We start from the raw sequence: 21,055 nt of genomic DNA, 5'->3' as shown, positions 1-21,055 counted from the left end.
AAAAAAAAAAAACCTAAAGACTATACTTTCAGGGATCATTTCTATAGTATGTTACTAAAGAAGTTTCTCTGATTGTGTAGAGTACCAGAAACCAACCACGAGGAGGAGTTGAATGTTCTCCCCTGAGTGTGAAGCTGGCTCTAAGAGTTGCATTACTGCAACTGCCTTTTGCCATTGATGATCGTTCTTAATTCTCTTAGAGATTAAGAGGGAGAGAACACATTCTGAGTGGCTTTCTTTAAAAATAAATAAATAAATAAAACAGAAGGTAACTTGATTATATGTGACTTCACCTTAAGCACCTCTTTAGATTTCAGTACCTAATTCATAGGTGAGGATTAGCACCAACTTGCTTAAAGGCAAACTGTAATCATAGACTACATTAGCAATAGTTTCACCTTGGAGTTTGCTAGAAATGAAAAATCTGACCACCCCCCTTAACTATTTGAAGGAGAATTGAGGAAGACAGGATGAGAAAAACAGGAATCTGTGTTTTAAGCAGTTCTCCAGTGATTTTTTTTTTTTTTTTTTTTTTTGCTTTGGGCTATAAGAAATGATGCAAATGATCTCTGAAAGTTCCTTCTGGTGATAAGATCTCTGACTATGGCTCTATAAAAAACCGATGAAAGAAACTCATAACCAACAGATAGAAACTGGTAATTCAAATCCAAAAGAGATATTTAACCTAAATAGGAGATTTAAACATTAAGCACAACTAGATGAAATTAAGGATTAACAAATTTTTTTGAAACTGTAAATTATAGCATTACACATCTGCAAGCAAAACATATGACTCCAAAGAATTATTTGAACTCCACTGTAGAAGTGCTAGTGGTCTCTGAAGAGTCAGGCCACAGCTTTAACCCGCTATTATGAGGCTTGTCATTTTCCTTGGAAGGCTGCTGTGGGTCCCCAATGTCACTACTGATGTTTTGAGTCAAAAGACACGCAACAAAAGAAGGCAACTCTAGCAACAGACACAAGAATACAAAAATAAAAAAAAAAAAATACACCAGGAATCCTCTCCTCATTATCTTCAGGCCAAAAAGAACAATGGTGTTCAAAAAGGGAGTAGGGTGAGGAGGAAGAGTAACCCAAGAACCATATGTCACTTACAGCACATTTTATCCTAGGTACCTTCAGTGGCAAAAGAAGCAGAGGTAAAGACAGAGGTGTTATCCCTAATAGGATGTCTGATTTTCTGAGATAGCACCAAATAGTACAAACAACCAGAAAGATTTATAACCAAATTCAGACTTGTGTGACCTAAGCTAGTTACTTAATCTCTGAGTCTCCAATCCCTTTTCTACAAAATAAAGTTAATTAACATCTAATTCAGAGGGATGATTCAAAATTAAATGACATTATAAAATACAGTGTCTGAGGGCTGGGGATGTGGCTCAAGCGGTAGCGCGCTCGCCTGGCATGCGCGGGGTGCTGGGTTCGATCCTCAGCACCACATAAAAATAAAAAAATAAAGATGTTGTGTTCACTGAAAACTAAAAAATAAATTTAAAAAAAAAATCATTCCCACAGGGGTAAAAGGACCTCTTCCCAAAGGAACAGTAGGCTTATTATTGGGACGCAGCTCTTCTACTCTAAAAGGACTTATAATAAATCCTGGGGTAATTGATCCCGATTATGAAGGTGAAATAAAAATTATAGCCAGTTCTCCAAAGGGTATATCAGTAATTTCACCAGGAGATAGAATAGCACAGTTACTAATAATACCCAGCCTACATGATTAATGCGGCAGTCTGGCTGGGCACAATTCAGGAGCCACTTGTCAAAAGAAACGAACTTTATTTTTAGAACCACACACGCCAAACAAAACAGCTCCTCAGGAAAAACCTTCAGAGCCCAACTGCCACTACCAGCTTCCCACAAGCCTCTCAACCTCCCCCACTCCTCCTGCTCTTGAGGCCGATTGGCTGGGTCGCGTGGGCGGAGCCAAAAAAAGTCCCCCAATGAGCAGCTCTGTAGTCTGAAAGGGCGGGGAAACAGCCCAATGAGCATCACCGCAGAGGAGCCAATCAGCTAGAAGTTGCTGGGGCCACTGTGAGCCAATCATCAGCTGGCAGTCTGAAAGTTTGCTGGGGCCCCTTCTGCTGTGGCTCTCAACAAACATCTAATTCAGAGGGATGATTCAAAATTAAATGACATTATAAAATACAGTGTCTGATCCAGGCATGGTGGTGCCAGCAACTCAGGAGGCTGAGGCAGGAGGATCACAAGTTCAAAGAGCCTCAGCAATTTAGTAAGGCCCTAAGCAACTTAGCGAGTCCGAGCTCAATATAAAAAAAATAATAATAAAAATGGTTAGGGATGTGGCTCAGCCATAAAGTATGAAGGTGAATGGGGGATGGAGGTGGGGCTAAGGTAAGTTAGTGAAAGTAACTTAAATATAAATAACAAAAAGATTCAAAACCATTATTAACTTTGGTGGAAATAAAAAATAAAAGTTAAAAAATGTATAAAGGAAAAAGTCGTCTGATTCTACAAGCCCTTCATAATACATATGACTTTCATGCCCTGTTTACATTACATCCTCTGGGTTCAAGCCAGCCTTTAGATGTTAGCCTGATAAATCTTTTCTATCTTGTCAGCATATTTTTGTTTGTTTGTTTGCTTTTAAAGATATTTTATATATCTCATCAAGGTTTTTTATTTTGGTTTGGTTTGGTGTCAAATACAGGGTGAAACCACTCATTATTATACTCATAATTGGAAATAGAAGTTTTAGCTAACTTTATCCACTAACTCTGAACTTTAGCATTCATTAATTAAAATTAACTGTGATGTTGCTTACAAACCATTAAATAAATATTATCTATTAAGACAGACAAACAAAAAGCTGTGAACAATCTACTCCACAAAGGTTTTCTGAGGAAGAATTGCTTTACATGCACAGCATGGAAGGCAACCAACACAATTTAGCTTAAAGGAAGGTGCTATGCTCCTGAAAGAGAACTGAGAAATGCAGCAGCACTACTTTCCTCTCTTACATTAAACAGGGTGTGTCTGCCATCCTCAAGGGGTCTGGCAATTAAAAGATTCATTTTAGGCCAGGTGCAGTGGCCTGTCATTTCAGTGACTCAGGAGACTTAAGAGGACCACAAGTTCAAAGCCAGCCTCAGCAACTTAGTGAGGCCCTAAACAAGTTATCCAGACCCTCTCTCTAAATAAAAAATAAAGGCCAGGCACGGTGGCACAAGCCTATAAAGGCTGAGGCAAGAGGATCAAGAATTCAAAGCCAGCCTCAGCAAAGGCGAGGCGCTAAGCAACTCAGCGAGACTCAGTCTCTAAATAAAATAAAATACAAAATAAAGTGAAGTAAGCCAATCCCAAAAAAACAAAGGCTGAATGTTCTCTCGTGGATGCTGATCCATAGTAGGGAGGAGGGGGCATGACAAAAATGGAGGAACTCTGATTAGGCAAAAGGGAGGAAAGAGGGGGCATGGGAACAGGAAAGATGGTGGAATGAGATAACAACATTACCCTAGGTACATGTATGACTGCACATATGGTGCGATGCTATCGTGTACAATCAGAGAAATGAAAAGTTGTACTGCAATTGTGTACAATGAATCAAAAGCATTCTGCTGTCATACATACCTAATTAAAACAAATAAATAAAATACAAAATAGGGCTGGGATGTGGCTCAGTGGTTGAGTACCCTTGAGTTCAATCCCCAGTACCCCTAGATAGATAGATAGATAGATAGATAAGGGCTGGGGATGTTGCTCAGTGGTTAAGTACCCCTGGATTCAATCCCTGACACCAAAAGAAAAAAGAAAAAGATTCAATTTAGGCAAAAGTTTAAATGTAGGTACAATGAAAAAGAACCAAATCTGCTAGATGATCAGACTTCTTAATACAGCAATAATAGGGATTTGGATGGCAGAAGAGCCACTGTCCTTATCCTTTTGGGAGCCACCATCCCTAGAGTAAATAAGGGAGGGAATAAAATAGGGAATATGGTAGGGAAACAGGATGTCCTCTCTACGCTGGGTATCTAAGTGACATCGAGATGGAGGCTAGGAAATGAAAGAAAAACAGAATATGAGAACCAGAGGCTATAAACAACAGTCTTCTACAAGATTTTACCAATTGTCTTGCCAAAAACCCTCTGTACCACTGAAAATCTAACTAGATATTGGTATAGACTACTTACCATTAGTAACGAGAGTATGTAGGGGATCAATGGTTTAATCAGCCACAGGAGTAACAGCAATACAGAAATATGAATAAGAGGAAAAAATTTTTACATAGTAAAAAGATTATGCTCCTACCTCAGAATATTTTCCTCTGTAGCTACCTAGGCTTCGTTCCATTCTTCGCAACCGCTGAATCAACTGTTCTTTGTTGAGACTGTCTGAATTCCCTAGTGAGTCTTCAGCCTCACTCTCCATATCAGAGGGTGGATCAAAGATAGCAGAAGAATAATCGAGATCAAGTCGATTCAGGGACTCTCTGGAAGACGTTCGTACCAAAGACTCTTTAGAAGAAGATCGGAATATAGATTCCTTTATCGGACTTCGAAACAAAGACTCCACGGAAGGCACCCGGAGCTGAAGCTTCTGTGCAAAAGTGGGAATGTCACCTGACTGCAATCAAACCCAACAGAGTGTGTGGATTAAAATATGTACATCTGGACTTCCATCATTCCCCAATCAACAGCAATAACCTGTTAAAAGCCCTGATGAATTTAGTTTATATTCCCGACTTTACAAAAATACCATTGCTAAAAAATAAGCATTCACTTATTTCTGAAAAAGCTCTTGACCTGGAGGTAGAGGACTGTGGTATAAGTCCCAGGTCTGTCACCCAGGTCCAGCAGTACAATGACTTTTACTAAGTCACTTTCCTTCAGTTTGTATATCTATTTAAAAATCAAATAAATAAAGGAAGCCATGCTTCCCCAGTTGACCCCACATAGGTTGATTGTGAGGATTCATCCACTAATTTATAAGATCTTTAATGCAGTGGCCAATTGTATATAAAATCTGAATCACTAGTATACATCCAGTGCTTAAATATTATGTAGAATGTAACTGAATTCAACTGGGTTTTACAAGGAGAATCTATGAAGATGGGGATTCCTGATCATCCTCAACAAGAGAGGAGAATGGAAGCAGAAGGATAATAATGTATAATGAGCCCATTTTGTTTAAATAGAGAATGTGAGGTAGAGTTGACTTATGACATAACAACTCTGCCCTACTTATTATTCTTTGAAATGAGAATAAAAACAAGAAATCATGGAGAATAGCTGAACAGTCTGAAATAGAGACCTCCATACCATTCAGTAAGTTCAATGTCAGAAAAAGCAATATGGAAGACTGTTCTCTTAATAAATCTGAATAACAATGAAAAATAATACAATATAATTCAACTAACTATTCAAGCAGGATTATTCTGTTCAGGTGACAGCAGTTAGTATTTAGAAGGTGTTTCATAGAAACTCAGTGCAACAACAGGGTCACCAGGAAGGTCTTAACAGTGCCAGGGGTGGGGGCTGTGTAGTTCAGTGACACAGCACTTTCCTAGCATGTGCCAGGCCCTGGGTTCCATCCCAGCATCTCAAAAAATTATAAAAAGATGAAAGAAAGAAAGAGAGAGGGGAAAGGGACAGAGGAAAAGAAAGGGATGCAGGAGTGAAATAAATGCTCAGGGGAGAACATGGTGATGTGTAGGCAAAGACTACAGGAAAATAAAAATATTATCTTTGACATACAATTTTAAAAATCAAAACAGAAATGTTTTACTTATGGATTTTAGAAATTTAATTATAGGATTTGAGAAAATGGGAGTAAATAAGAGGGGAGAGCACACCATGGCCTCTTCGTATGCACACAGGTTGTTTATAAGAGCAAAAACTAAAAATAATCCAAATGTTTGTCACTAGAGGTTTGATAGTATGTAAAAAGAAATTCAAGCTATTACAATTAAATGGGAAAAATTGAATTATAAAATAACATGTAGAGTGTGAATTGATTTTGACTTAAAGTAATTACATGTACTTTTCAATTTATATGTACATTTTCATAAACATCCTTAGAACTAAGTCATGAAGGATAATACCACAGGCTAATGGTGTCTGAGTGGTAGTAGGATTTGGGGTGGTTTTTATTTTCATTTTTATTTTTCTGTACTTTCTGGTGTTTTTTCACAATGTGCAAGTTTTATCTTCATAATGAGGGCAAGTAGGGAGGTCTTAAAGAAGAATCCTTCATGCTCAAAAACTCAAGAACTGTTTACAGATAACTCCATCACCAGTCACTTCTGACCCATGTGAAAAATGCTCCAATTCATAGCAGACAATCTTCCCATAAAATAACACACTATAAACTGGTGAAACAAGTTTTAAGGACACCAAGTTCTGCACTATGTTCTGCAGAACTTAAGCAAGTTACTTAATCTCAATAGTTTTACTTCCTTCTCCATAAAATGGGGATAAAAATGGTGATGAAGACACTATCCACCTTGTATAGTTACCCAAGCGACTGAATGAGCTCATACATACAAAGTGCTTACAATGTGGCAAATATACAAACATTAACAATTATCATCACAGAGGGAAAAAAAGACTTTAAAAATAATTCAGTGGCTCAAGAGGCTGAGGCAAGAGGATCTCAAGTTCAATAGAATGTCATCAAGGCTGGGGATGTAGCTCAATGATAGAGCATTTGCCTAGCATACATGGGGCCCTTGGACCAACCACACACACAAAAAAAGAATGTCATTACAGTTTAAGTGGCAGGCTATCCTAGTTATAAGAGCTAAGATCACAGGCTATGAAGCCAGACTTGTTAGGCATAAGTCTGTGTAGTTACATAGCTCTACCATTTACTAGCTGTGGACTTTAGTCAAGTTACATAACCTCTCTGTGACTCTTTCTACCTACTTAAAATGAGGATAACAGTAACACTCCTTTCATATGGTAGTTTTGAGGAGTAATAAATTAATATATATGAAATACGTAAAACCATAACTGACGTGATATGAATACTATCACCTGATATCCAATCTGCCTTTCTTCCACCCCAGTTTTGTTCTGAGTAACAATACAACCAGGTAAAAATATTCACCTTCTCAAATACAAATCAAAGATTACAACATGGTATCACCCCACATTCACCAGGATGGCTAAAATTAAAACTATAGAAAACATACAGCATTAATGAGTATATATTTAATCCATATTTAAGAAGATTTAACATTTTTACTAAAGCTAACGCACAAGTACCCTCTCTGAACCACCAATTCATTGTTAACTATATATCAACAGAAATGTATAAATATATAAATACTATTGATGTCAATCTATAGACTGGATAATAAAAAAAATTTAGTCTGTTCAAACACTAGCTGTCAATCCTGTTCACCAATGGAAACTTAAAACAGCAATGGGAATGAATGATTTACAGAGAATACAGATAAATCTCATAGAGCACTGAACTAAATAAGGCAGATACAAGAGTGCACACTTACATCAAGTTCCCAAGATGGCAAAATTAACCTGTAGTGTTAAAAGCCAAGACAATTATCCTTAGGAATGAGGGAAGGCAATGAAAGGGAGAACAAGGGCTCCCCAGCAGGTGCTAACAATTTGTTTGTAGGCTCCAGGAGCTAGGTACAAAGGTATATTTGTATAATGAATAAATCATCCTTTTCTGTAAATATTAAATTATGATACTGTTACATTTCAATTACTAAATTTTTTACTTTTTAATTTTTCTCACACTCTTTCAGTCAAGAGTAGACCATTTGACAAAATTCAGTAATAGACATTATAAAAGAAAATCTATAGGATGTAATCTTTTGAGGCAGTTATTGTTTTTCTGTTAAAACAAAATATACCTTTTGTCCTAATCTTTACTCTTTCCTCCCAAGAATGGGAGATGTAATTTTTGAAGGCCAACTTGTCTTTGTGAGGGTGAAACACAAGGAGCAATGATAGCCAGAGAGACAAGAAGTTAAAGAAACAAGGGTCCCCTTGAGATGACTCTTCATTTGTAAAGTAGGAATGATTATAGCACTGCCCTAATAGGGTTGTTGTGAGGATTTGGTGAGTGAAAACATTTAAAACACTCAGAATAGTGTCTTATATACATAAGCCCTATTATTATTTTCCTATTATTGTGGCAGGTGCAAACACACACCCTTGCCACAGTGCTTCCCATAAACTTGGTACTTAGTTCACATGTGTCCATTACGATTAACCGTTAATGATAACTATCAACATTAAACCGAAGTAAACATGTTTACCTCAAACACGACTATCATTATGATTTTTTTAAGGAGTCAAAAAAAATCACCTGAGCCCTACTCTACATGTAATTTTTCAAATCAAGGATAACCTTAATTCTCTAGAAGTAAAACACTTTGCATTAGAGCAAACTTTAATAAAATAAATCCCACTTCCTTCATATTCATCCTTCAGATTATATAATTCACCATGTCTCACAATGTGGCTATCCCCACAATCTTTTACAATTATACAGTAAGATTTCATTTTTTTGATGTTTTCACTTCACTGTCATTAATTTTTTAAATGTGGCATAAGAGAATCTTGCTTTCACTTGAAACTTTTTCCAAGTAATTTTGAACAAACCTGTATTTACCATACATACTATATCAAATATTTGGACATCACTCTTATAATGTAATCAAATACTTATAATTAATAAACATTGGTCAAATTACTCCAAAGTTAGTTTTTTTAAAAAATATCATTAGTAACAGACCTGAGGAGTGGTTGGTTCACTTCCATTAACACTTTCGGGAGATTTTGTGGCATGGATAGATGCATTCTAAGAAAAAGAAAAAAACATCATAAAAAAAAAAAGAACAGAAAACTCAAGTTTTAAAACTGTTAAGAACAAAGTCTAAGTGCCAAATCCTATTAGACACATTTACCAATTAAACAAAATTAGTAAAAAAAAAAATTATTCATTTATTAGAATGCTTTCATGCAAGGCAAAACTAGTATAGTAAGTATTTTAGAAAATTCATTTTGTGTAACATATGGACCTAAATACCAATGATTAGTATGTAACAAAATTTACTTCAAACTAATCACATACCTCTTCCCATTATGTCCCCAAGTTTTTCCCCATGACAAAAAGGAATGGGGATTCAATTAGCACAACTCATTCAAATAGAAAATTATCCAGAAAAAGAATTATAATGTTAGTTGTTCCCTACAATAAAATCATATTCAAATTATTTAAGCTATGAAAAATATCTTGATAACAAAATGGAAATGCCTCATTCATTTGAAGCCAGCAATTTAAAAGAAATTACTGCCACCATTTTTAGAAAATTACTAATCTCTTCTTTCCATGTAAAAGCTTTTGTTTTGTTCTGTTGGTATGACAATGCTCCAAGTTAAGCAACATTCTGATTACATCATAGCATTGATTTCATAGGTGATGTGATTCCCTGAGATTCACAATTCTATATTACACTGAGTCTTACCAACAAGTTGTTAGTATTACAGAAGTAGCTCATGATAAAATAATTCCATGTTTCAAACAAAAGCATTCCACAGGGCACTGGCCACTGTGTTTCAGTAACTGGTTAGCTGAAGAATGCTTCCCTACCTCTACAGCCCACCAAAAAAATGACAAATGTTTGATCTAACATGTCATAAACATAAGTGGAGAAAACACAATTTTGCAGTGTGTTCCCAGATTTCTAAACACAAACTAGGTATTTAATAGGAAGAAATTAACTATTAGGTGTGATAAATCTGCTGTGGTTTCAAATTTTAGTCTATCTTTCAGAGATACATACCAAAATATTTACAGACAAAATAAGTTTAATTTGCTTCAAATATCTAAAGGTGGGGGGGGGCTCATATGAGGAAGGGTGGTAGTGGTGTGGTTAGGGAAACATAGGAGTAGGATGGTAATAGATAAAACTGGATGATAATGAGTTATTAATTCTTGACACTAGGTAATAGATAAGGGGATAGGAGAACAGAATTCTTCTACCACTAGTACTATTTGTACTTTTGTAATATGCTTAAATTTTTCTTCAATAAAAAAATTTTAAGTATATTCTCTTCCCACTAAATAAAAAGCTAGTAAATTTTATCAGTCCAAGACATTGCTTAAAGTTACACAGAAAAGATGCTGGAAGACACAGGAATTAACTTTTATCTTCCTGTTCTCTGCCATTTCAAAGAATTACAAATTGCATATATGGCATATATTTATGCATCATCACAATGAATTCTTTTTAGCCCTAAAAATATACTACACTGAAAAGCAATGGTTAAACTATGAAGAAAGAAAATGAAAGGGCTTTATAAAATAGCTTGGGAAGAAGAGTGAAGGTCCCTGTTCTAAGTAAATTACTTGACACATGATTGTGGTCCCTATAAAAAAGCTGAACAACTACCTGAAATATCACCTATCTAACACACATAGCACATTTAAAAACTCTTCCTCCCTACAAATATATTTCAAATATTTCAGTTTATATATGGGACAGTTTATGTATTATAAATAAATGCAGGACAGCTAAACAAAGTGTTAGTCTAAAATACTAATTTTGGCCTAAATTTAAATTGAAAATCTCTAGGAGCAAAATTTGTGATTTTGTCACTATCTGTAATGCTTTTGCCATTTCTTCCAGGTAAATTCCCCTTCATTTTTTAATTTTCACATGCCCCTTTCTTTATGAAGCTTCATATGGCTTACCTGCAGCATATTCTCCATGCCTGTAGTTCTTCTATGAAGCCATAATTCCTTTCTACTACATATATATGTTAATATCTCTCTTTACTAAACTCTCTGAGGACACGAACCCTGTGTTTTCATCTTGGTACCCAGGCCCTACATTCTACCTAATAAGCTCCTGATGAATGCTTGTTAAACTCTTGTGCAGTCACTTCCTTCAGAATAAGACCTCTGAGAGACCTTCTCCCAGACAGAAGCCTGAAGAACTTGCTCAATAAATGTCAATACTTGAGTTTACCAATATTTTCCACTGGAAGAAATTCTTTTTCTGAGGGGAGGGCGTTTTATTGGGGATTGAACCCAGGGGTACTTTAACACCAAGCTAAATCCCCAGTCCTTTGTTTTTGTTTTTGAGACATGGTCTCACTAAGTTACTTAGGGCCTCCTAAATCATTGGAATTACTGGTGTGAACCACTGTGCCCAGCTCCAGAAATTCTTAGGTTAACAGGAAAACTCTTTAAGTGTGTATTTAATTAAAAAGCACACACAAGTTCCCTGCCAAATTTGTCTGCAATTACCTTTTTTCCCCTCAATCTCTCTATAACCATTTTATGAACTTCTGAGCACTAAGGTTACACCAATTTTTAGAATGTAATGTAAAGAGATATCTTTTTTAAAAAACTGAAAGAAAAGTCAGCACCTGGTAAACTCATGATGGAATTAGACACTAAATTTTTATTGTGATAACAGATTAGTATATAGTTTCTCTTTGTTTCATGGAGAAAAATAAGTTTTTATCAAAACAAATACAAATTTAATAAGAAAACTTTTTTAGTCCACATAAGTTTATTTTTAAATAATTCTAAAGCTCCCACTTTTACATTAAATAGCATTTTTGACAACAGGATAGATATTCATTACAAATGATTTTAATGTTTCATATTTATGGAAATGGGGCCATATGCAGTTCCTTAAAAAAAAAAAAAAGGTTCTATTACTACTATGCAAAGTATAAAGCAGATCAATCTCTGTTTTAAAGTGAACTGGCAACTTCCAACTGGGATTCCTGACTCACTCCCAAATCAGTTTTGAAAACAGATGTCACTTGTAGCCAAAGCCAAAGAGAAATCATCTTCCTTGAGACCAGTTTCTAAGATATCACTAGACATTCCATTTTCAACCTGAGTTGTTTTCTTCCCTAAAACCAAGTTTAAAAAATAATTAAAAATGGCTACTGGCCATATGCAAACAAGACTTCATTGGCTACAGAGGACTTAAGTACAGGAAAGTGCTACTTTTACCATAAGCTATCTAATAAGTTAAATCAGTTCTTATCGTGAAAAACTGCCATCCCAGTTCAGTTAGTGTCCAATCTAACATCAAAAGCTATCCTTACTGGGCAAACATTCTAAATTTTTATAGATAAGTTACAGATTTACCAGGTAAATAGGAAAATGTCCGATTTTCCAAAATAAAAATTACATGAGTTTAATTTAAAAAGTAAAATCATTATTTCCTTTCAGATGTTCAATGCTCAGAGAACTATAATTGTTATAACTGCAAAATAATGTAGATTATTTGTAGTAGTAGAACCTACCTATCTGCTGTTATACAATAACATTTTTTCCCCTGAAAATATGAGTCACATCTCAAAATATTCTTGGCTTCTTACCAATAGAACAGAAGTTTCTACCAATGCATACCTTTTTCAAAATCAATCACCCAACATTCCCAAAGAGAAAACTTAATAGTTTAGACCAAGTGAAGGCAGCCTCCAATATATTAGTGAAAAGTGTTATTTTGTTGCTGTTACGAAGCTACCAAAAAGCACACCAGCCACCAGCAATTTACTCTCTGATTTTTTAGAGCAGTGTTAGCAACAGGACACTGAAAGTGCTTTGAAAGAAGGTAAGTTACAAGCAATGTAAGACTTGCTGCAACAATTGCCAAATGATGTTGCTTCCCCACAGAGGGAATGCAGAAAGCGGTGGAAGAACTCACCACACTGTCACTCTGTGTTTTAGGCTGTTTGGAGGAATCCAAAGCAAAGATAGTATACTCAGAGAGAAAAGCAGGCTCTGCTATCATCCCGGCTAGTAGCTGTCTCATTCAGTGTAATAAGCAGAGGTATAAAAATAAAACAAATGATGAAAAACAAATCATAATGTCATGTTGCAGAGTGTTCTCACCACACAGTACACACAACACTATAATGGACACATGATGATGATCATCATCACCATCATCATCCCCACCATCACCACCACCACCACCACCACCACCACCACCACCATCATCCCCCACAAGAGAAATAAGTTGTTGGGAAAGGTCAGGAAAAGAGATAAATTGATCAGTTTCAGATCTCAAAGCCCAATATACAAACAACTTGCTTACTGGTATACAAATAATAAATGCAACAGGCATCATGGCACACAGCATGTCTGGCAATTTGATATAAAAATCCATACCAATAAAAATAATACCTAAGAAAACAAAGTTTCAGTTATGCAAGATAAAGAAATTCTAGATATCTTCTATATAGCATAATGCCAACACTAACAATACTGTATTGTATGTGTAAAATTTTCTAGAAGGGCAGATTTTATATGTTATTATCAATAATAATATTCATCAGCATTATCAGGGAAACCGAAAAAACTTTGAGAAGTGACAGATATATCTGGAGCCATGATGGTGGTGAGTTTTACAGGTATATATGTATCCCCAAACTCACTGGTTGTATACATAACAACCTTTTACATGTCCATCATACCTTTGTAAAGTAGGTTTAAAAAATGCATGTAAAGAACATAAAGTCTTAGAATAACATTCATAAATATTGAATCATTTATTTTTATATATTCAAAAAGAGCATGGAAATGTTATAGGGAAAATAGAACCAAAAAATTAAATTATCACTTATTTATACTTACATGCAAATTTACTTTTCTCCAATATATGCACAGAAAAAACTTTTAAAATGGAAATGTTTAAGTTTTAAAGACAAATTCTATTACACTAGTTGTTTTGGTATAGAGTCTCTTCTGTACTTCACTTTTCTTTCACAAATTATGTTTTACACCAAATAATAGCAATCACAAATTAAATATAGAAATTATAACTAAAATGAATTAACAGTGGTAGTCACATAAATCTACACACGATAAAACTATATAAAACTCTACATACACAAACACACATACGATAAGCACATGTAAAACTGGTGAAATCTGAATAAACTCTATGGATGTCACAATGTCAGTCACCTTATTTGGGTAGTAGACTATAATTACACAAGATGTTACTATTTAAGGAAAGTGGGTGAAGGGTACACAGGGCCTACCCCAATCCAATTTTTTATGACCTCCTAAACATCAATAATTATCCCAAAATAAAAACTTTAAAATATTAACTTCACAGTTAATGTTATATAATAAACTAGATAACATACTATGTAATATATAATAAATATTTACTATAAGATGTTAGGTTGGTGACGGTGACTTAGAACAAAGCACCCCACGTGGAAAAGAAACATCAATCAAGTGCTGACAGAAACACCTGTCAATCAGCAGGCCCCCCTGGCCAATCCTGGAGTTCAGCCAGCTCCCCTGACCAACTCCAGCAGGACAAGGGACCCTAAAAATCCCCTTTCCTGTCCCAAGCCCTTCCCTTCCTGCCGTGAGCCCCATAAAATCCCAGTCCGGTTGAGCTCCCACGCGGTTTCTCCTCAGACCCTTCTCCTGTCCACTCTGTCGGTCTGATGGAGTTCCCCCGGGAGTGATATCTCAAATAAAGCCTCATTTGGCGGCCTTTTTAAATCTGCCTCCTTTGGTCACTGCCCGCCTCACTTGATCTTACATAATATATAATAAAGAACTTATTCTGAAAATAAGCATCTGCAAAAGCTTAAGAACATCTCAGTATCTGTGAAAGATTAATGTCATCTCAGTACTGTAAGGTTATAGATACTGACTGGAACCTTTACTAATTTTTCACCCAGTCCTTTATTAACCCTAATTATAGATAGGATGAAGTTTTTTGGTTGGTTAGTGTTGGTTTTTTAACCCCACAGAGATGCACTGCTCGGTGATGGGGGCGGGGAGGAGAGGAAGACAAAGATTTTTAAGATCTTTTATGTAATGTTAATAACTGGTACTCCTTGGATACAATTAAAGAAGTGACTTTATACTAAATTCTACATTCTTATTTGTGATTCTGTATACCTTAGCCAAGTAGCTATGATGATACACCCTACAGAAGATACAAGAATAAATTGTCTATAGCACAGCAGATGAGAAAATATGAAGCACAGGTTGAGTGAATCCCTTGGTCAAATTCAAACCACAATTCAAGTCTATATTTTGTCTATTTAGATATCTCTACTATATATACAATCTTTTTTTAAAATTTTTTTTATTTGTAGTTGGACACAATACCTTTATTTTATTTATTTTTATGTAGTGCTGAGAATTGAACCCAGGGCCTTGCATGTGTTAGGCAAGCGCTCTACCACTGAGCCACAACCTCAGGCCCTATACATAGAATCTTTAAACAAAAAAAGTATCAAAAAAAGAGAAAAAGGTATCTAACTTTCCCAAGCCCTAATCACAAATAAAAAGACTAAGAGTATATAAAGATGGAAGGAAAAAACATCAGCCCAGGAAACCCAGAGTATTTAATCAATGGATGCTCTACCACTATGCTACATTCCCAGTCCTTTTTTTTTTTTTTTTGGGGGGGGGGGCAGGGAGCGAGTTTCACTAATTGCTGAGGCTAGCCTCAAATTCATGATCCTCCTAAATATCTAGCACATGCTGCCACTGTACCCCACAAACGTTTCTAAGTTGATTATTTGGGGCATTTATTATAGTAATAGAAAGTTAATATAGGTATGACATTTTAAAATTGATTATGGTATCAATATCTACTAAATAAATGACTTTTTACTTTTTTTTTTTTTTTTTGGTAGTGGGGATAAAAACCAGAGTTTCATGCATGCTAGGCAGGCACTTTACTAAGCTACAACGGCAACTCCTAAATAGATATTTTTTTTAACTGGTTTTTTAAAAACCTTTGTTGGGACAGTTTACATGTAACTTTCAAGTATTTAAATTTACACATACTGTATGACCCAGTAGTCCCATGCCTAGAACTCTATCCTACAGAATAATAGCATTACAAATGTACATGTACAATACTCATTATAGCACTATTTGTAATTCTAAAAAATTATAAATTTGTAATATTAAAGTTTCCTCCAAGATTAATCTATAGATTCAATGTAATTTCAATCAAAATCCTTAAAGGTTTGTTTTGTGATCAGTGTGCTGTATTTGCTTTGCTTTGAGTTTGTTTTTGTGGAACTTAAATATCTGATTCAAAATTTTATATAGAGGGGCTGGGGCGGTAGCAAAGCGCTTGCCTAGCATGTGTGAAGCACTGGGTTCGATCCTTAGTACTGCATAAAAAAATAAATAAAGGCATGCTGTCCATGTACAATTATTAAAAAATATATTTTTAATTTATATAGAATTATATGGAAAATAATAAGAATAACCAAGACATTCAACAAGATCAAGATGGGAGGACCTGCTGAGAACAAAAATATAAACCTATAGTTAAGATATGTGATATGAATCAATGACAAAGCAAACAATGAAATAGAACAGATTACTCAGAAACAAAGCCACTCAAAAATGGACAGCTTCTGCAAAATGTAGAGCAATGTGGAAAAATGTGACAGCTGGAAAGATATATCATAGGGAATAAAACCAACCCTAGCTCACATTATCTTAAAAAAATCACTCCCAAGTGGAGTAAAAAATCTAAATATGAAAAGTAAAACAAGATAATACAGGTAAATACTCTCAGGGTAAGAAAAAAAACATTCTTTAACAAGTAACAAAGAACACTAGCCATAAATTTAAATCTTGATAAATTGGACAGTATATTAAAACTAAGAACTTCTGAAAAAAGATACTTACAAAACATATACCTAATAAAGAACTCTTAAACACACTATATAGAAAAGAACTCCTGGGGGTTGGGGTGTAGCTCAGCAATAGAGAGCATGCTTAGCATGCACTAGGTCCTGAATTCAATCCATAGCACCACCAAAAACTAAAAAATTTAAAAAAAAAAAAAATGTCCTATACATAAGTAAGAAAAAGACAAGCCAATAGAAAAGTGGGCAAAGTATTTAAACAAGCACTTCACAAAAGAAAGTATCAGATGGCCAATAAACAGACAAATAATGTTAATCATCAAAGAAATGCCAATTAAAACTATAACAAACAACTAATACCACCAGAATGGCTGAAATTAAAGACTAACAGGGATATAGAGCAAGAGTAATGCTCTTTTTTTTATTTATTTTGTAGCTGTAGGTGGACAACATGTCTTTATTTGTTTATTTTTATGTGGTGCTAAGGATTGAACTCAGTGCCTCACATATGCTAAGCAAGGGCTCTGCCACTGAGCTATAGCACCAGCCCCAAGAGTAGTTCTTGAACTCCTGGTAAGAAAGTAAATTTCTATTGAAATACAACTAGTATTATCCTTTAAAGTGTTAAAACTAGTTATATCCTATAAGGCAATAATTCTATTCCAGAGTAAATACCAATGAAAATGCAGATAAATGTGTAGCAAAAGAAATGTACAATAATGTTCACAGCAGCACAATTCATAACAGCCAAAAACTGGAGACAATCCAAATGCTTAATTATAATTTTCACATTAGAAAGCATACTTTCATGGTAAAACTATAAAGAAAATAAAAAGGCAAATACCAAAAATTCAGGATGGTAGTAATCTTTCAGGAGGGAAGAAACACTAAAGTGCTGGAAGTGTTTCTTTTCTTGACCTGGGAGATTCATTTTGTGACAATTCACTAATTTTCACATTTATGTCTTACCCTCTTTTCTATATTTGTGTTACGATTCACAGAAAGAAAAAAAATGAGTTTGGGTGTCAACTGCTAATTGTATGGAATCAGTTAAGTTACTTTTCAGTTTCCACTCACCAGATTGAAAATGCAGGGTTTTTACCCATATTATTCTATGCTGAACAAACTTTCATCAAATTATTCTGAAACTTTTAAATATTAAATTCAGAATATCTATCTTCTCAAATTAAGGTTCTTAAAAAATGCTTTACAAAAGCATAATCATATTTTTTAAAAGACTATATTACTAATAAAAACAATATGCAGAAATTAAATAATAGACCTCTGAAAATAGTTTCCCATCATTATTGACAGTAGCATTACATTTTAGACTACATTTCTTCTTAAAGAAATCTATTTCAAACTTACCTCTCTATTGGGTGTACCTTCATCAAGTTGCTCTGTAAATGAAGATGTCCTGCTCTTAGTTCTTGTTGGTGACAAATTAGAGGAAGCCTAGATTTTTAAAAAAATTATAAAAATTAGAAACACTACATTATCTAGTACACTTTGTACTTGGTAGTTCTTCTCTCAGTACATGTCCAAGAACTCAGTGAAAGAAAGGAAAGGCACAACCACATGAAAAGCAGAAAATAGCTAAAATATAACTAACCACGGCAGGCTACTGACTGGGTCCTTAGCCTGACTCTGCTGCCAACTAGAACTATAATCTTAGGTAAATGAATTCTTTGAAGGTTACTGTCTCTTTATATATAAAGTAAGGTTGTGATTGTAACATAATTTGAAAATATTGGGGGGAAATGAAGCCAGATGAGGAGAATATGAAATCTCTTAACTTCACAACTTTTCTGCAAAACAATATGATTCCAAATTTTAAAGTTCATTTAAAAAAAATAAGATTGTTAATTCCATCTTTAAGGTCCCTTAAACAGTGAATACAGCACAATGAAATGCACAATTAAGGGCTGGGATTGTGGCTCAGCAGTAGAGTGCTCCTTAGCACAGGCGGGACCCGGGTTTGATCCTCAGCACCACATAAAAATAAAATGCATTGTGTTGTGTCCATCTACACCAAAAAGTAAATATTTTTTTTTTAAAAAAGGAAATAAATGCACAGTAAAATAGCACTTCCCTACCTTTCCAGTTAAAGGCCTTTCTTTAAATCTATTTGTGCTCCACAGCTGGATACTGAGATACTAAGGACATCCTGACTATTGAAATCCTCAATACAAAAATCCTCAAAAGGGCCCAAAATTTAAAATAGGAGTCTGAGGTCTACTCTAAAATAAGAGAAAAACAGCCCTTAAAGTATAAAACCAAAACTTCAATATCCCTCTATACCTGTAACAAAACACATGTGAACTCATCTACACATAGAAATGAATGTCTTGATGCCTACCCTTCTACAGTCTACACAGCTCTACATAAAAGGTATTTTAGAAGTATTTGTCAAATAAACGAGAAAATGAATGAACAAACAGAACTCTGAGATGTCAAATCTAAAGTCAGTATGTAACACATACTGTTTCAGATAGGCTGGAACTGAGAGATCATGAGAAATAGTGCACATATATACAAATAATATACATACATAGACATATATATTTAGTTTATGATAAACAACAATTCACATCAGGACAGATACTTAATAAATGGTATTGGGATGAACGTTTACTCATATGGGGAGAGAAACACCAAACTGAATCCTTATACTTTATACTTAAGCTTTATTCAAGATTTAAATCTTTTATTTGAAATACAAAAGAAAAATAAGTCTATTTATTTAATCCCTCAATGAGAAAGAAATACTATTTCTGTCAAAAACAGAAAACAAAATGCACAAGGGCTCAGATCCCCTACATCACCAAAAAAAAAAAAGGAAAAGAAAAAATTTGAAATCAAAAGGAGCAGTTTAATTGGGAAGAGGGAGACAGCATCTGGAAAGAGGGATAAAGCATCTACAAATCTGACAAAAATTTAGTAATCTTTTTTCTATAAACAACTTTTATAAGTTCATAAGTTACAATTCTGAAAACTTGGGCTAGAGATATATAGCTCAGTGGGAGAGCGCCTACCCAGCATGCACAAGGTTCTGAATTCAATCCCTAACACTAGGGAGAAAAGACACAAAAACAACCAACCAACCAACAACAACAAAAAAAACAAACAAAAAAAAAAAAGCAAAAAAACTCACTAACTCAGTCTTCTTTTTATCTGGGGCAGTAACTTGAGCTTTACCAATCAGATACACCCACATGAGACTGAGTCATAAGTCAGCGATGTGAGAAAATAGACATGCAAAATTAAAGTTCATCATCAGTGAGCATAGAACAGCTTCATACAGTCATGCAGACATGAGCTGTGAAGTGAAAGATGCACTGTTGCTGCCAAACTGGGGCAATTGCAACATTTTTATTAGAGTAGCCTCCCAGTGAGGCTGGATGGAGTAATCAGCCCAGACTATAGGGCACTCAAGGAAATTCTCTCAGTTACTGAATATTCTTTAATAAGTACCTGCCTAATACAGTGACACATGCCTGTAATCCCTATTAGAAGGCTGAGGCAGGAGAATCACAAGTTCAACGCTAGCCTCAGTAACTCAGTAGATCCTAACTCAAAAGTAAATTTGAAAAGGGGCTAAAGAAGCAGTTCAGTCTAGAACTCCGCTGGGTTCAATCCATGGTACCACAAAAAAACAAATTCCTTCCTGCTTACCCAGATAGACTGTATTCTGCTGCTTTTAATTAAGAATTTCAACACATACACCCATTCTAAAGGACCAATCAGGAAATCAATACCTGACAGACTGAAATTAGCTGTGTGCATAAGTCACCTTAAGGAATCCTCTACTACCCAAGACAAAACAAGAAAAAGAATATCTTAAAATTTTAAACAAGAGGATTAGGAGGTATGACTGAGTGGTAGGGTGCTTGCCTAGCATGTGCAAGGGCCTGGATTCAATCTCTAGCAAAGCAAAAAAAGAGAAAAAAAATTTAAACAAGAAAATAGTTGAGCCGGGCAGGCATAGTGGCGCACACCTGTAATCCCAGCAGCTCAAGAGGCTGAGGTAGGAGGATGGCAAGTTCAAAGCCAGCCTCAGCAATAGGGAGGCACAAAGCAACTCAGTGAGACCACCTCTAAATAAAATACAAAAAAGGGCTGAGAATATGACTCAGTGGTCAAATGCCCCTGAGTTCAATTTCTGGTGCCAAAAAAAGAAAATAGTTGAATGTGATATAAAGCCTTATCAATGCTTTAAATGTCTAGAAAATATGACTAAAAGTCAACACTGTACTTAGAAAATGGGAAGGGAAAACACAGTCCCTGTACAATGTTTATTCTAACTAAATTACAACCATTCTGAGTACTCCAGAAACAGCTGTTATTAAAAGTTTAAAAAAACTTTAATAAACTCTTTCCACACCTGGACCCATAATTCTGGACCCATAATTCTC

General features: G+C 35.1%; 1 protein-coding gene and 1 non-coding gene across 5 annotated transcripts in view; one reads left to right on the top strand and one right to left on the bottom strand.

Moving 5' to 3' along the window:
- Golga4 (golgin A4) overlaps positions 1-21,055 on the bottom strand; it is a 94,575-nt gene that overhangs the window by 60,907 nt on the left and 12,613 nt on the right. For 2 of the 4 annotated variants that reach the window (XM_046436621.2, XM_046436622.2), the window contains exons 2-5: positions 18,009-18,095; positions 12,695-12,793; positions 8,752-8,817; positions 4,294-4,608 (exon numbers count right to left, since the gene is read on the bottom strand). In XM_046436621.2, the coding sequence (XP_046292577.1) occupies positions 4,294-4,608; positions 8,752-8,817; positions 12,695-12,793; positions 18,009-18,095 (567 nt within the window). The remainder of the gene's footprint in view (positions 1-4,293; positions 4,609-8,751; positions 8,818-12,694; positions 12,794-18,008; positions 18,096-21,055) is intronic. The other 2 variants (XM_046436624.2, XM_046436627.2) reach the window with 1 other exon arrangement.
- On the top strand, positions 17-233 carry LOC124088238 (small nucleolar RNA U3). The gene has a single exon (XR_006850306.1). It is a non-coding gene; the product is annotated as a small nucleolar RNA U3 (small nucleolar RNA).

This window comes from Marmota monax, unplaced genomic scaffold (genome assembly GCF_021218885.2).
Source record: "Marmota monax isolate L192 unplaced genomic scaffold, Marmota_monax_Labrador192_F-V1.1 WCK01_AAM20220418_F8-fsc00021, whole genome shotgun sequence".
Lineage (NCBI taxonomy): Eukaryota > Metazoa > Chordata > Mammalia > Rodentia > Sciuridae > Marmota > Marmota monax.
This window is presented reverse-complemented; position numbering and strand designations above follow the sequence as displayed.